This window comes from Saccostrea cucullata, unplaced genomic scaffold (genome assembly GCF_032062105.1).
Source record: "Saccostrea cucullata isolate Sc308-1 unplaced genomic scaffold, CSIRO_AGI_Scuc_v1 ctg6152, whole genome shotgun sequence".
NCBI lineage: Eukaryota > Metazoa > Mollusca > Bivalvia > Ostreida > Ostreidae > Saccostrea > Saccostrea cuccullata.
This window is the reverse complement of record NW_026929030.1, coordinates 1-15973: the sequence shown is the minus strand read 5'-3', so window position 1 is coordinate 15973 and position 15973 is coordinate 1. Positions and strand designations below refer to the sequence as shown.

The following is a 15973-nucleotide window of genomic DNA, read 5'->3' as shown; positions in this document are numbered from 1 at the left end:
CAGATTTTAAAAATACAAAAATTAGATCGCCGAGCAGGTCAAAATTTAGTAAGTTACAATACACTAAATAATGTCTGTAATCATATTCTATGTAAAATGGAGCAAAAACGAATAACAACTTAGATATTCCAATTAAGAGTTGTTACATCGCTTCGTATTCCACATTATGGCTTAAGATTTTGCTTTTTTGAAAAGATATCAACTTAAGATAGGTTGTTCTCATTGAAAACGATAAAAACGTTGACGTTTTAGAACGTCTCTGAGCGGCAGATACCGATGCAACTTTCTGTTTTACTCAGGAAAAAATACCGAATCAACTCTAAAAATGTTGGAGGAATCAAAAAAATTGTCACAAGCGAGTTGTGTATGTGTGTTCAAATAGTACAGACAGTATTAGAGTGACAGAGACCCTGTATCGGATGAGGATAATCTGTGAAGAAGCGGTTTAACTGTAAAAATCTTAACAAACGCTTTATAAAGTTGGAGAACGTCAAGGAGAGACAAAGTGTGCTCCGCGGGTAGAAAACATGATGATTTTAAAATGAGGTAAATTTATTTCTTTTTAATCCAGTGGAATGAAACTTCACACATCAACAAAACAAATATTTTTACACATTATGTTGTGCTTATTTTAAATTTCTTGTGATTAATACAGCGAAGATTGACATCGTCAACGAACTTTGCGAACAACCCTCGTAGATACAATATCAAAATCTATTTGTGCTCAAATTATTGTGCGACAACTGGTGTAATTTTCTACATTATACTTAAATGCTCGTAGAGGTTGAGATAGTCTAATGTGTTGAGGAAGTTTATTTCATAGATGAACACCTGAGTACTGAAAAGAGGTCTTGAATAAGTTTGTACGAAATTTTGGTAACCTAAGATAGTAGTTAGTTTCAGATCAAAGGTTATCAGAAGTTGAGGAGTGAAATTCAAATAAATTACAAAAATATTTGGGCGTTATTCCGCTGAAAATGTTGTATAAAAATATGTATTTGTATAGATCAATGTATATATCAACTAGCTCATAAACTCTTAACCATTCAAGTTTCTCAAACAGTGGTTTAGAAGAAGAAAATGGTCAAAAATAATCTTGGCTGCTTTTTTTTTGTAGTTTAAATGTAGTTAATAATTAACACACGTGTCACAATTCACAAAGTCAAAGAATTCTCCCTGAGAATGAGGACAATGCGCAGATAAATCTGTAACATCAGTAGATCTGATGTAATAGATATCAAGTGCTATATAATGAATAACAACCAAGGAGTTGTGAATACAAAGACATTTCAAGCATTATATCAGTATACCAGTAACGTGGATTTCTCTGCTCGTAGTAGAATGTGTAGATGAAGTACCGGGATACCATGACCCAAATGCACGTGCTATAATTATGATAAATAGATTTGGTTAAAAAGTCTTTGGAAGAAACATCAACATAAAACTAATTAATTCAAATGCTGATTAGAAATGCCAGGAAATGAGTGTCGTTCACAGACAATAGCTTAATTATCTGAAATACTTTGAAACATCCTTGTACTCTTATAAAGAAATACATGAAATGTTTGTAAGAAATAAAAGACGAAGCAATTAAATTAGTTTATGAATTGTTAATATGAAAGTATAATTTTAAATGGAATATCGTGTTTAAGAATCAATTAATACACGTTAAGTAGTCTAACTTGATGAAATGAAAGGATACGTACCTATGCAAGACTCATCACTGCAGCAGCGCGTGTTGTGGTTCTCCGTGCAATGTTCCTACAACACATATCATGTAGAATATCCATATAAAAACAGTGTCTACAATTCTCAGTCTGAAATGTATAACGAGTTGTTATAATTACCTGTAATTCACTAACTGAGCGTTTTATTCAAAGAGCCATAGCGCATTTGATAGTCACTTTCGCCTACTGTAGTAGTAATTTTTTTAATACATTATTTAACCAAACTTTTGTCATACAATATTAGGTTATACATGTGTTAAAGCAAATCACACAAAAATAATATTCAAATATTAATAGTTCCCTCATATGAAAGATACAAAATTCGTTCAGTTTATATGGAGAGTATAGTAAATACTGAGGTACCCACCTAAACAATGACAAACTGTAGCAAAAGACCAGCCTTAACCAGAAAAACAACTTCTGAATAATTTTATTTGGATATGACTGTACATCATTACATTTAGATAATTTTGGTTAAAATGGTCTTTATATTGAAAATGTTGGAAATTTCTTCTAAAATCATTTCAAGATTCAACAGTCTGTCTTTAATTTATCCATTCGATTACCACGACTTCGTGGCGTAGTGGTATGATTGCTGGATTGAAGACATAATGATCGTGAGTTCGAGTCTCACAGTGCATGTTTGTCTACGATTTTATGTTTTTTTTTCTCTCTGTGCATTTTACCATATTTTCTTTTATTATTTTATAATACATGTATAAATAATGTGAGAGATATATAATACAACATTACACCTTGAACGTATCTCGAGAAAAATCAGTCTTAAACTATTTTAATGACCCAAAGTCATGATAGCTGCTAGCTTGTTTTATTTTTAAAAATTTTCTAACGATCTTATTTAGAATAAGAGTATTGAACAAGTAAAATTATTGTCATTTAACAAACTTGCAACTATGAAAATATAACAGTGGTCCACAAATGATAACATACATGTAGTTTGATTTTGAATTGAAAAGATACATGTATCTATAAATAGAAACAGGTGATTTCCTTTAAAATACTTGAGTCGGCCGTGTCGTCGGTAAAGCAGCTATGGCTGTTTCATGTTACTCATCACGCCTACATCTGTCTTACAAAACATTTTATTTGTATATGTCAGATGTGTACAAAGTACTATAAATATTTAAAATCAAGTCAGGAAAAAATAGACATACATTTCCATTCAAACAATGAACATGAGGTAATTTTCCCGGATGTAAGTCGAATTTACACACGTGACACGTGTCTCGATTGACAAAGTCACAGTCACCTCCGTGGCAGGTGGGGCAGTGTACCATAGAATCTGTATAATTAACAGCAAGCGTAAAGTGATCGAGGAAATACCTATTTTCTTTATTTACGCATTTTACTTTTTAAATATTTTTTTAAAACATTTTTGAGAGAAAGAGATCACCTGTATTAGTTATGTGTTGGGTTGTGGTATTGGTGATGTGAAATTCTCTAAAAAAGGAAGCTGAAACGAAAAATGACCACGGTTCTATTTTCATGTGGAGAAAGGTTGAAAGGTAGCTATAGAAGTGGAAAGTATTTACCAAGACAAGCTTCAGTATCACAGCAATGACGATGAATGTCCGAGTGACAATGTCCAGCCTGTAAATCAATACAAGTTTCATCAACACAACCTGGTGTTTTTAATAAATTGCTAAGCTTGCATAAGTGTTGTAGTAAATTAAAACTGTTTTAGAGGAATTATTGATCACAATAAGACGATTTCAAATTGTCGGGTTATTCAAATAAAAATTAAGAATATTTGTCCTACATGCAATATGCAAATTACAGATCAAAACAATGTAATAGTGCAAAATCTTTAATTGAAAAATTAAAAAATAAAACATGTGGCGAAAAAAAACTCTATAGGACAAAGTTGGAACATTGAACAAACTGAATTTGCAATTTTAATTTAGTTTTATCTTAACATTCCTTCACCACAAGAAAAATAATCTCGGATATTTATCTCAACGCACAAGTGTATGAACTACTGTATGAAGCTAATGGAGATAAAGAAACAGTATTTAATATCAAAATCCATAAAACAATACAAAACAGGAGCAGAGCAAACACGGACCTCCAAAACATCAGAGGTGGGACCAGGTGCCATGGAGGATTGAGCATCCCCTGCCGACCAGTCACACCCGCCATGTGATCCTTGCCATGATCGGGAAATAACCGAAAATCCGTCGTCAATTCATTGTATAAATAATTTGAGTAACAATTTTGTACTAAAGCGTCAGTCAGCATTTGACTCAATGAAAAATTGTATTTGCTGACAAGGTCATTGTATCGACCGTAGAACTTACGAAATGATGACTTTAAACGAGACTTCTGATATTCTAGTTTCATTATCTTGTTTGTAAATAATTTACCCCGAGTTAGAAATTGTTAATACCTAGAGCATGCTCTTGCGTATCGAATCAACTGAGATATGCAGGTGATTAAGGTATATTGCTGCATGAGAAAGGGAAGTTGATAACTAAAAAGTTAGTCATCACGTTTATTAAAGAGCTTGGTGAACAATTTCTCAAATGAGGAAAACTATTGACAAACGATGTAATGAAACATGAATATCAAATGCATCGTTTGGAGTCATCATTTTTCAAGGTTTTTTTTTTGTCGATATAATGAATTTTGTCTCAAGATTTGTACATGTACAAATTCATATTACAACTATGTGCGTTTTGCTATTGACAAATGTATTTGTACAAAATTATACTGGTGATACTATTAAAGTCAAAATATTCTGCGTACAAAAAAGAGCTACTCTTTCTTGTAATTTGACGGCGGCTCATATCAGTCTGATGTTCTTAGACGTCCACGTTTTCTCAGACCGAAATTTGTATTCTTTAATTGAAGTTTAAATGCTGTTGGTTTTCACCATATTACAAAAAATTTTGGTTCTAGTCCATTAGTGAGGCATTAATTTAATTAGATTTTCAAAATGAATTTTATATAAAATGATGTATGTAGAGTTAACACATTTCGGTTCAATTTCAAATTGTTATCTACTACTTTTATATTAGAAGATGGTACTAAAATTGTCCAAAAGCTAACTAGTGACGAATCCAGTTACGTACCGGAATACACCTTGTGTCTAGTGGAGGTTGTCCCTGGTGTGGAACATAAATCTGACAAACTTCACACTGTATGGTGTTCTTGAAATCACAGACGTGATGTTCACAAGACGGACAGTTAATTAGATGTTCATGATTATGTTTATGAAAATTGTGTTCATGAGGGGCGCTTGCTAAAATTAAATTAAAAGTTTGATCGTTATATATAATTTCAAATAGACTAAATGGAAAACGTGTTAGAGTTTCTTTTGCATTTGTTTTTAAACACTTTGAGAGAAAGAAATCACCTGTATTAGTTATTTGTTGGGTTGTGGTACTGGTAATGTGCAATTCTCGAAAAAAGGAAGCTGAAAAGAAAAAAAATCTAAAAATGACCTTGATTCTATTTTCATTTGAAAAAAAAACTTGAAAAGGTAACTAGAAGTAGAAGGTATTTACCAACACAAGCTTCGGTATCGCAGCATTGATAATCTCTGTACGAGTGACAATGTCCAGTCTGTAAATGGTGTTTAATAAAAATGATCAACACAACCTCGTGTTTGTTATGAATTCCTAAGCTTGCATTAGTGTTGTAGTAAGTTGGAACTGTGTTAGAGAAATTAGACATCACATAACGAGGAAATAAATCATTGGTGTCTAAATATAAAAAAACATGATATTGGTCTTAATTTTCACATTACCGATCAAAACAATGTAATAGCGCAAAATCTTGAATTGAACATTTAAAAATATAAAATAACACATGTGGCGAAAAAAAAACCTGTGTACAGTATTTAGGGACAAAGTTGAAACATTGCATAAACTGAATTTGCTGTTTTAATTTAGTTCTGTCTCAACATCCCTTCACTATAAGAAAATTAATCTCGGATATTTGATTCAGTGCTCAAGTGGATGATCAACTGAATGAAACATATGGTGATAAAGAAACAGTATTTAAGATCAAAAATCCATAAAACAATAAAAAAAAAACAGGAAAAGAGCAAACACAGACCTCCAAAACATCAGAGGCGGGATCAGGTGACATGGAGGAGTGAGCATCCCCTGCCGACCGGTCACACCCGCTGTGTGCTCCTTGTCATGACCGGGAAATAATGAAAAAAATTCGTTATCGAATTGATAAAAAATGGCGTAACAATTTGGTACGAAAAACGTCAGTCAGATTTTGGCTCAATGATAAATTGTATTTGCTGACAAGCTCATTGTATCGACCAGAGAACTTACGAAATGATGTCTTAAACGAGACTGCTGATATTCTTGTCTCATCAACTTGTTTGTCAATATTTTATCCCGTTTCAGAAATTGTTCATACCTAGAGCATGCTCTTGCGTATCGAATCAACTGAGATATATACACTCCGTATGCAGGTGATGAAGGTGTATTGCTGCAAAAGGGAAGCTGATGATTGAAAAGTAAGTCATCACGTCTATTAAACAGCTTGGTGAACAGTTTCTCAAACGAGGAAAACTATAGACAAACGATGTGATGAAACATGAATATTAAAAGTATTATTTCAAGTCATCATTTTACAAATTTTTGTCGATATAATGAATTTTGTCTCAAGACTATAACATGTACAAATTTATGTTGCAACTATATGCGTTTTGCTATTGACAAATGTATTTGTACAAAATTATACTGGTGATACTATTAAAGTCAAAATATTCTGCGTAAATAAAAGAGCTACTCTTTCTTGTAATTTGACGGCGTCTAATATCGGTCTGATATTCTTAGATCCACGTTTTCTCAGACCGCAATTTGTATTCCTTAATTGAAGTTTAAATGCTGTTGGTTTTCACCATATTTCATACATTTTGATTCTAGTCCATTTGTGAGGGATTGATTTAATTAGATTTTCAAAATGAATTTTATATAAAATGATGTTTGTAGATTTAACACATTTCGGTTTCATTTCAAATTGCTATCTACTACTTTCATATTAGAGGATGTTACTAAAATTGTCCAAAAGCTAAAGAGTGACGAATCCAGTTACGTACCGGAACACACCTTGTGTCTTGTGGAGGTTGCCCGTGGTGTGGAACATAAATCTGACAAACTTCACACTGGATGGTGTTCTTGAAATCACAGACGTGATGTTCACAAGACGGACAGTTAATTAGATGTTCATGATTATGTTTATGAAAATTGTGTTCATGAGGGGCGCTTGCTAAAATTAAATTAAAAGTTTGATCTTTATATATAATTTCAAAAAGACTAAATGGAAAACGTGTTAGAGTTTCATTTGCATTTGTTTTTAAACTTTTTGAGAGAAAGAAATCACCTGTATTAGTTATTTGTTGGGTTGTGGTACTGGTAATGTGCAATTCTCGAAAAAAGGAAGCTGAAATGAAAAAAAATCTAAAAATGACCTTGACTCTATTTTCATTTGAAAAATAAAGTTGAAAAGATAAGTAGAAGGTATTTACCAACACAAGCTTCAGTATCACAGCAAAACTGATGATGATCGTCCGAATGACAATGTCCAATCTGTAAATGGTATTTAATAAAAATAATCAACACAACCTCGTGTTTGTTATGAATTCCTAAGCTTGCATTAGTGTTGTAGTAATTTTGATCTGTGTTAGAGAAATTAGACATCACAAAACGAGGAAATAAATCATTGGTGTCTAAATATAAAAAGCATGATATTGGTCTTAATTTTCACATTACCGATCAAAATAATGTAATAGCGCAAAATCTTGAATTGAAAAATTAAAAATATTAAATAACATATGTAACGAAAAAAAACCTGTATACAGTTTTTGGGACAAAGTTGAAACATTGAATAAACTGAATTTGCTGTTTAAATTTAATTTTATCTCAACATCCCTTCACCACAAGAAAATTAATCTCGGATATTTGATTCAATACACAAGTCGATGATCAACTGAATGAAACATATGGAGATAACAGACAGTATTCAAGATCAAAAATCCATAAAACAATACAAAACAGGAAAACAGCAAACACGGGCCCACAAAACATCAGAAGTGAGATCAGGTGACATGGAGGAGTGAGCATCCCCTGCCGACCGGTCACACCCGCCGTGTGCTCCTTGTCATGACCGGAAAATCACGGAGAAATCCGTCGTCATTTCATGCTGTAAAAATGACGTAACAATTTGGTACGAAAAACGTCAGTCAGCATTTAACTCAATGATAAATTGTATTTGCTGACAAGCTCATTGTATCGACCATACAACTTACAAAATGATGACTTAAAGGAAACTGCTGATATTCTTGTCTCACCACTTTGTTTGTTAATAATTTACCTCGTTTTAGAAATTGTTCATACCTAGAGCATGCTCTTGCGTATCGAATCAACTGAGATATATACACTCCGTATGCAGGTGATGAAGGTATATCGCTGCATAAGAGAAGTTGATGATTGAAATGTTGGTCATCACGTTTATCAAAGAGCTTGGTGAACAATTTCTCAAATGAGGCAAACAATAGACAAACGACTTGATGAAACATTAATATTAAAAGTATTATTTGAAGTCATCATTTTACAAGTTTTTTTGTCGAGATAATGAATTTTTTCCCTAAATTTTTTGTACATGTACAAATTGATATTACAACTATATACGTTTTGCTAATGACAAAAGTTCATGTACAAAAATTATACTGGTGATACTATTAAAGTCAAAATATTATGCGTACATAATAGAGCTTCTTATCGGTCTAAATACTAATCGTTTTCACCATATTTCATAAATTTTTGTTCCAGTCTATTAGTGAGGGATTAATTTAATTAAATTTTCACAATGAATTTTATATAAAATAATGTATGTAGATTTAACACATTTCGATTCAATTTCAAATTGTTATCTACGACTTTTATATTAGAGGATGTTACTAAAATTGTCCAAAAGCTAACTAGTGACGAATCCAGTTACATCACATTAGCAATGAATATAAGTTTTTTTCCAGCAAGTTTAAAATGATTATTGTCACGTACCGGAACACACCTTGTGTCTTGTGGAGGTTGCCCGTGGTGTGGAACATAAATCTGACAAACTTCACACTGGATGCTGTTCTTGAAATCACAGACGTGGTGTTGACAAGACGGACAGTTAATTAGAGGAACATGATTATGTTTATGAAAATTGTGTTCATGAGGGGCGCTTGCTAAAATCAAATTAAAAGTTTGATCGTTATACATAATTTCAAATAGACAAAATAGAAAACGTTTTAGAGTTTCTTTTGCATTTGTTTTTAAACTTTTTGAGAGAAAGAAATCACCTGTATTAGTTATTTGTTGGGTTGTGGTACTGGTAATGTGCAATTCTCGAAAAAAGGAAGCTGAAATGAAAAAAATCTAAAAATGACCTTGACTCTATTTTCATTCGAAAAATAAAGTTGAAAAGGTAACTAGAAGTAGAAGGTATTTACCAACACAAGCTTCAGTATCACAGCAAAACTGATGATGATCGTCCGAATGACAATGTCCAGTCTGTAAATGGTATTTAATAAAAATAATCAACACAACCTCGTGTTTTTTATGAATTCCTAAGGTTGCATTAGTGTTGTAGTAATTTTGATCTGTGTTAGAGAAATTAGACATCACAAAACGAGGAAACAAATTATTGGTGTCTAAATATAAAAAGCATGATATTGGTCTTAATTTGCACCTTACCGATCAAAATAATGTAATAGCGCAAAATCTTGAATTGAAAAATTAAAAATATCAAAAAACATATGTCGCGAAAAAAAACCTGTATACAGTATTTTGGGACAAAGATGAAACATTGAATAAACTGAATTTGCTGTTTAAATTTAGTTTTATCTCAATATCCCTTCACCACAAGAAAATTAATCTCGGATATTTGATTCAATACACAAGTGATTGATCAACTGAATAAAAAACATATGGAGATAACAAACAGTATTCAATATCAAAAATTCATAAACAATACAAAACAGGAAAATAGCAAACACGGACCTCCAAAACATCAGAGGTGGGATCAGGTGACATGGAGGAGTGAGCATCCCCTGCCGATTGGTCACACCCGCTGTGTGCTCCTTGTCATGACCGGGAAATAACGAAAAAATCCGTCGTCAATTCATTGTGTAAAAAATGGCGTAACAATTTGGTACGAAAAACGTCAGTCAGATTTTGGCTCAATGATAAATTGTATTTGCTGACAAGCTCATTGTATCGACCAGAGAACTTACGAAATGATGTCTTAAACGAGACTGCTGATATTCTTGTCTCATCAACTTGTTTGTCAATAATTTATCCCGTTTCAGAAATTGTTCATACCTAGAGCATGCTCTTGCGTATCGAATCAACTGAGATATATACACTCCGTATGCAGGTGATGAAGGTGTATTGCTGCAAAAGGGAAGTTGATGATTGAAAAGTAAGTCATCATGTCTATTAAACAGCTTGGTGAACAGTTTCTCTAATGAGGAAAACTATAGACAAACGATGTGATAAAACATGAATATTAAAAGTATTATTTGAAGTCATCATTTTACAAGTTTTTTGTCGATATAATGAATTTTATCTCAAGACTATAACATGTACAAATTTATGTTGCAACTATATGCGTTTTGCTATTGACAAATGTATTTGTACAAAATTATACTGGTGATACTATTAAAGTCAAAATATTCTGCGTAAATAAAAGAGCTACTCTTTCTTGTAATTTGACGGCGGCTAATATCGGTCTGATATTCTTAGACGTCCACGTTTTCTCAGACCGCAATTTGTATTCTTTAATTGAAGTTTAAATGCTGTTGGTTTTCACCATATTTCATAAATTTTGATTCTAGTCCATTTGTGAAGGATTGATTTAATTAGATTTTCAAAATGAATTTTATATAAAATGATGTTTGTAGATTTAACACATTTCGGTTTCATTTCAAATTGCTATCTACTACTTTCATATTAGAGGATGTTACTAAAATTGTCCAAAAGCTAAAGAGTGACGAATCCAATTACGTACCGGAATACACCTTGTGTCTTGTGGAGGTTGCCCGTGGTGTGGAACATAAATTTGACAAACTTCACACTGGATGGTGTTCTTGAAATCACAGACGTGGTGTTGACAAGACGGGCAGTTAATTAGAGGAACATGATGATGGTCACTGTGAGAGGCGCTTGCTGAAGTCAAATCAAAAGTTGATCGTTATACATAATTTCAAATAGATGAAATACTTTAAGTTAATGTTGATGGGGTAAATTTGAGTAAGTCTGATCTTCAACCGGTTGTCATCTTTCTTTTGAACAAATACTAGTAATTTATTATATAAGTATGTCTGGGGAATTAAATACAAGTAGTACGAACTATTTATATGGTGGCAAGGACAACCCCAATAGCGGAATTTCCAGTTCACAGTGTAGCAGTTTGGAGGTGGTATGACTTTTTGTCAATATACAAAGACTTATATGCTGTCATGAGCATAGGTGAAATATAAGATAACGAATAATACTCAAGTGAAAAGTCTAATACAAATATAAAATAGGAGCAGAGCAAACATGGACCTCCAAAACATATGAAGAGGTGGGATCAGGTGCCGTGGATAAGTAAGCATTCCATGCCTACAGATCACACCCTCCGTGTGCTCCCTGTCATGTTCGGAAAACAACAATAGTATGAAATACGTCATTCAGCATTTGACTCAGTTATAAATTCTATTGTAATTGTATCGACCAAAGAACTTACGAAAAATAACAGGATGGCTGATATTTTTGTTACATCAACTTGTTTGTCAATGATTTACCTCGTTTTAAAAATTGCATATACGTACATCATTCTTTTGCGTATGGAAACAACTTAGAGATATAAACTCCGTATGCAGGTGATGAAGATATATTGCTACATGAGTAAGGGAAGTTGACAATTGAAAAGTTAAAATCATCACGTTTATCATAGAGCTCGGGATAGCTAACCACTAAGGGGGCTGCGTGGTCGTGGCTATTTTTAGACTGTTTTGATCTCCATTAAAAGAAGAACTTCTTATAAAGATATAATAAAATGATCAAATTTTAAAGCTAAAATTTATGAAAGTTTTCTTTGTCAAATGATAGTTGACAGCTTAAGATATTATATTCCAAAATTTAAGTTATATCTGGTGGTTAATAAAAAAAAATAATTAGTTGATCCTCTAGCCCCCTTAACGTCTTTTTCATTTCAGGTAATATATCCAAATATGGTACCTTTTATCTCAAGCTCACTGGGATATATATTGTATCGACACAAGAATGGAAATAAACACTGATAATTGACAATACATCGTCGATATATCTATTTGTCGAGTTGAAGGCCATAACAATTGTTTTCTTCTTTTCACGCATAAATTCTGCTTCAAATAAATACAAAACTAAATCTACTAAAAATGGGGCGCAATTAGTGCCCGTTGGAATTCAAACGGATTGTTGGAAGAACTGGTCTTCAAAGACAACATGGGTATTCTCAGTCAGAAACTCAAGCATCTTTTTTTAATGTTTCTTCAATGCTAATTATAGACAAAATTAATTATTGTTTTTTAAAAGAAATATTCTTGACAAGACGGTTATAAGATAAAGTGAAGAGAGACAAAATATATTAACAGAAATAATCATGTTTGAAAGATATCCACAAACAAGTGACACTAATACATTTTTGTATAAATATACTGTGACTACCAATTAAGATACAAACTTGATTTTTTTTTCTTTTCAAAGAGTTCATTTAGGTGAAATGGACTGGGTAAGCAAGATACAAGATCAGTATGATCTACTTGAAGACAAATAGGGAGATTTAAGACCAAATGGTAATACAGATGTTGTCGATTATTTATTTTTGTTAGCTTATGAGTCTCTCTAACTTTAAGCCTACGTTTAGGTACTAGTAGTTATCACATTTAATTGTAATGATATATTGCAATTTAATAATATATCTTGATTGATGCCTGCCCAAAAAATTACAATTGCTGATTCACTAAATGAATAATACATAATATGTTTTACATTTATAGAATTATTAATTTATTAAATATCACTTTACAGTTTATTATTTGGAAAAAAACAGACGAACTAAATAACACGAGAGACTAAACAAAACGACAACACTGAAAGTAATCTTTTTCACTTTCTTTGTCAACTGTAGACTGTTGAACATGATTAAACTCTGATTTATGGACTCGAGGCAAAGCACAATGACTGAACACAAAGTATGAGAAAGATAATTTATAGATAAATCAGATGGTCACATAAAAGTTTTGTTTTTCTCCAATAAAATGTAATATATAAAGTAATTAATTACTTTAACAAAGTAATTGTAATTTAATTACACATGTAATTTTATGATTGAGAGTAATGGTAATTGTAATGGTATAAACTCCAACGTAACTGTAATATAGCTTAAGTCAAAATCCTTGTGTGTACTAAATTGTTGTGGAAATCAAACAGGCAAAAACAAACTGTTACCAAATATTGTTTTACAAAAGTGTTGTTATTTCCAAAATCAGAGATAAATACAATTAACAATAAATATTTCACAGTCGATTAAAAATTTGAATTAAGTCTAAGTTTGTTTCATGATCCTGGGGCCTTGTCTGAATTGTTATATGATAAATTGTATTTGCTTTTGTATTTACGAAATGATGACTTTAAACGAGAACGCTGATATTCTTGTTTCATCAACTTGTTTGTATTAAAATTGCAATATTTGGGAAAGGTGTACTTTCACACATATGGCTGCATGAAATTGAAAAAAAGATTCACAAAGTCATGTGCACTTTTATTAGACTTGGCCTCGCTAAAACGTCAGTTTGAAAGTCATTGAAAGTCCATATTTGGATTCTTAGGCACCAAAGTATAAAGAAGCTTGGATCTGTGATCATTGATATCGCAGATCATATGCTTTTTAAACGACAATCTTTACGAAAGAAAATATTGTCCAAACAACCTGTTTTTTTTTCTTAGACTCCAAAATGCCAACATAGGAATTAAATAAAGTCACTAAATATAATTAGCATTACTAGTCACAATGAGGTCTAGTCGTGTAGTCCACAATTTCAAATTGCATTTCACATTTTGTATTTTTCAAATGTTCATGGACTATTACTTTAAAACTTCAGTGGTTAGAGCGTCTGCTCAGGAGTCGTGGAGTAAGAAGTTGAACCTTACGTCCCACCGTGGGACATGGAGACCAGTCCTTCGGATGAGACCGTATAAACCGGGATCCCGTGCCATAATAGGTGTTGGCGCGAAAAAGATCCCTCACTGCTCAATGACCCTAAGTGCCGAGTATGGGACAGGATTTGTAACTCTAAATGAACATCATTTAGGAAGTCATGATCTTTTAACTGGTGTCATAATTTTAATTACATAATGCATTCTGTTAAAGATTACCGCAAGCAAGGCCAAACATGAATTTAAAAAAGTGGTAAAAATTAGATAGATTTCACGATAGGTATATTCTAGGCCGTGCTGAAAAAGCAGGTATCAACATTGGTTTGGATTGTGAGACACATTTTTAAATTATAAATTGTGATTTGATTCTATAAGTTAAAATCTACGTGGTATTTGAGATATCGGAATCTGTATTCTGTACCTATAACTCCCTTTATAATGGGTAAATTCTTCAAAATTAAGTGTCAAAATTAAATATTTTGAACATTTAAACAATGAAATTGAATTTTCAAACCCAAACTGGATCCTTAATTTCATAAAATCCTTTCATACAAAGAAGTATTCTGGGTTCCAGTTGATGTTCTACCAAGACTTTATTTTTACTCGATTTATCGTGACGTTGTTGACTGACGATTTTATACTACATGTAATTGTTAAACCGTCTTTAAAATAGGTTTGTTTGCCCTCTCCCGACTCAAGGTAAAATTACTGGGTTTGTAGGTCGGTGAAAAAATATTTTTATTTCAGAAACTTTCAATTTTTTTCACATTCCATCAACAAAATTGAAACTTTCTTGAAAAAGAAATAATCCAAAACATCATGTCTTTGAATATAGGTATAACTTTTGAGGAGGGCCAATTGTTAATCAAAGGGAAGAGAGCAACCAAACAATATTTGTTAAAGATGGCATAAGGCGTTTATTCATGCTTGTTTACTGGGGGTTTTTTCAGTTAAATTTGTCCAATATAGGTGATGTGTTCTCCTCCATGGCTCCTGATCCCACATTCTGAATTTTTTATCCATATTTGCTCTTCTCTTGTATGCATTGTTTAAATGTATTTTGAACTTGATTACTGCTCTTCATCTGAGTTCAAATTTTCTTTAATACAATGACAGTCTTCTCTTGTTCATCTTGAATCGAACGTGATGTTTACTACTTATAAATCGTGGATTACAATGTATATCACATACTAATTTATCAAAATTGATGGTAAACTTTATTATGTGACGTCACAATGATTTTGAGTATTGCCTTATACAGAAATCGGTGACTTAAAAACTAGCGCAGATTATAACTATGGTTTTAACTTGCATTTTTTAGATTCACGGAATATATCACAGAGTGTATTACATCACTGCAACAGAGGATAAAGATTTGCGAATTGGAATTTATCAAAATAATTATTAGGATCAATAGTGTTGTCCACGTTGTTTAGAGCATCATAATTCTATGCATAATGATAAACAACTTACTTAATGAGATTCCTGCCGAGGAAAACAATGTTAATATTACGAGGTTCATTCTGTAGAAAACGTTATCAACGGGATTGTATAGCTCATGCTTTATAATGGTCATGGACGAGATTATAGAGATTACGTCAGACATTGCACGAATTACTACATGCAAATAGTTCTGCACTGAAGGTCATTGAGCGGTAAGGAATCTACTACTGTGACACTGAACCTTTGCTAATATGGTATCAACCGAAGGACTTATTTTCACTAGACAGGGCCTTCTGATCCGTTTCTCCTGCTCAACACAAACTCTTGATCACCGCCATCAAATGTGGGGATTTTTTTTTTTTTTTTTTTTTTTTTTTTTTTTTGCTAAAATTGTGATTGGAGTTGATCAACATCAATCGACCAATCAGCTTTCCTGCGTTCGGGATATACTCTTTACTCTTTAATATTGGAAATGAAAAACGCACATTTAAATGAACAACGATTTATTAGATAACATGCCGTTCTAGATATGGTGTCATCCCATCTTATGCTGATTTGCAAATAATGTGATCATGAATCTATACTTCAGAT

The 15973-nt window shown here is 32.3% G+C and overlaps 1 protein-coding gene across 3 annotated transcripts in view; it reads right to left on the bottom strand.

The window, feature by feature from the left end:
- Positions 1-15486, bottom strand: part of LOC134279619 (uncharacterized) — a 35026-nt gene extending 19540 nt beyond the window's left edge. The window contains exons 1-16 of one of the 3 annotated variants that reach the window (XM_062762036.1): positions 15413-15486; positions 10767-10924; positions 9208-9268; positions 9058-9117; positions 8774-8943; positions 7240-7300; positions 7095-7154; positions 6811-6980; positions 5255-5312; positions 5104-5163; positions 4820-4989; positions 3281-3338; positions 3142-3201; positions 2903-3030; positions 1707-1761; positions 1311-1385 (exon numbers count right to left, since the gene is read on the bottom strand). In XM_062762036.1, the coding sequence (XP_062618020.1) occupies positions 1311-1385; positions 1707-1761; positions 2903-3030; positions 3142-3201; positions 3281-3338; positions 4820-4989; positions 5104-5163; positions 5255-5312; positions 6811-6980; positions 7095-7154; positions 7240-7300; positions 8774-8943; positions 9058-9117; positions 9208-9268; positions 10767-10924; positions 15413-15461 (1453 nt within the window). In that variant the 5' untranslated portion in view covers positions 15462-15486. The remainder of the gene's footprint in view (positions 1-1310; positions 1386-1706; positions 1762-2902; positions 3031-3141; positions 3202-3280; positions 3339-4819; positions 4990-5103; positions 5164-5254; positions 5313-6810; positions 6981-7094; positions 7155-7239; positions 7301-8773; positions 8944-9057; positions 9118-9207; positions 9269-10766; positions 10925-15412) is intronic. The other 2 variants (XM_062762039.1, XM_062762037.1) reach the window with 2 other exon arrangements.
- Between the last annotated feature and the right edge of the window lie 487 nt (positions 15487-15973).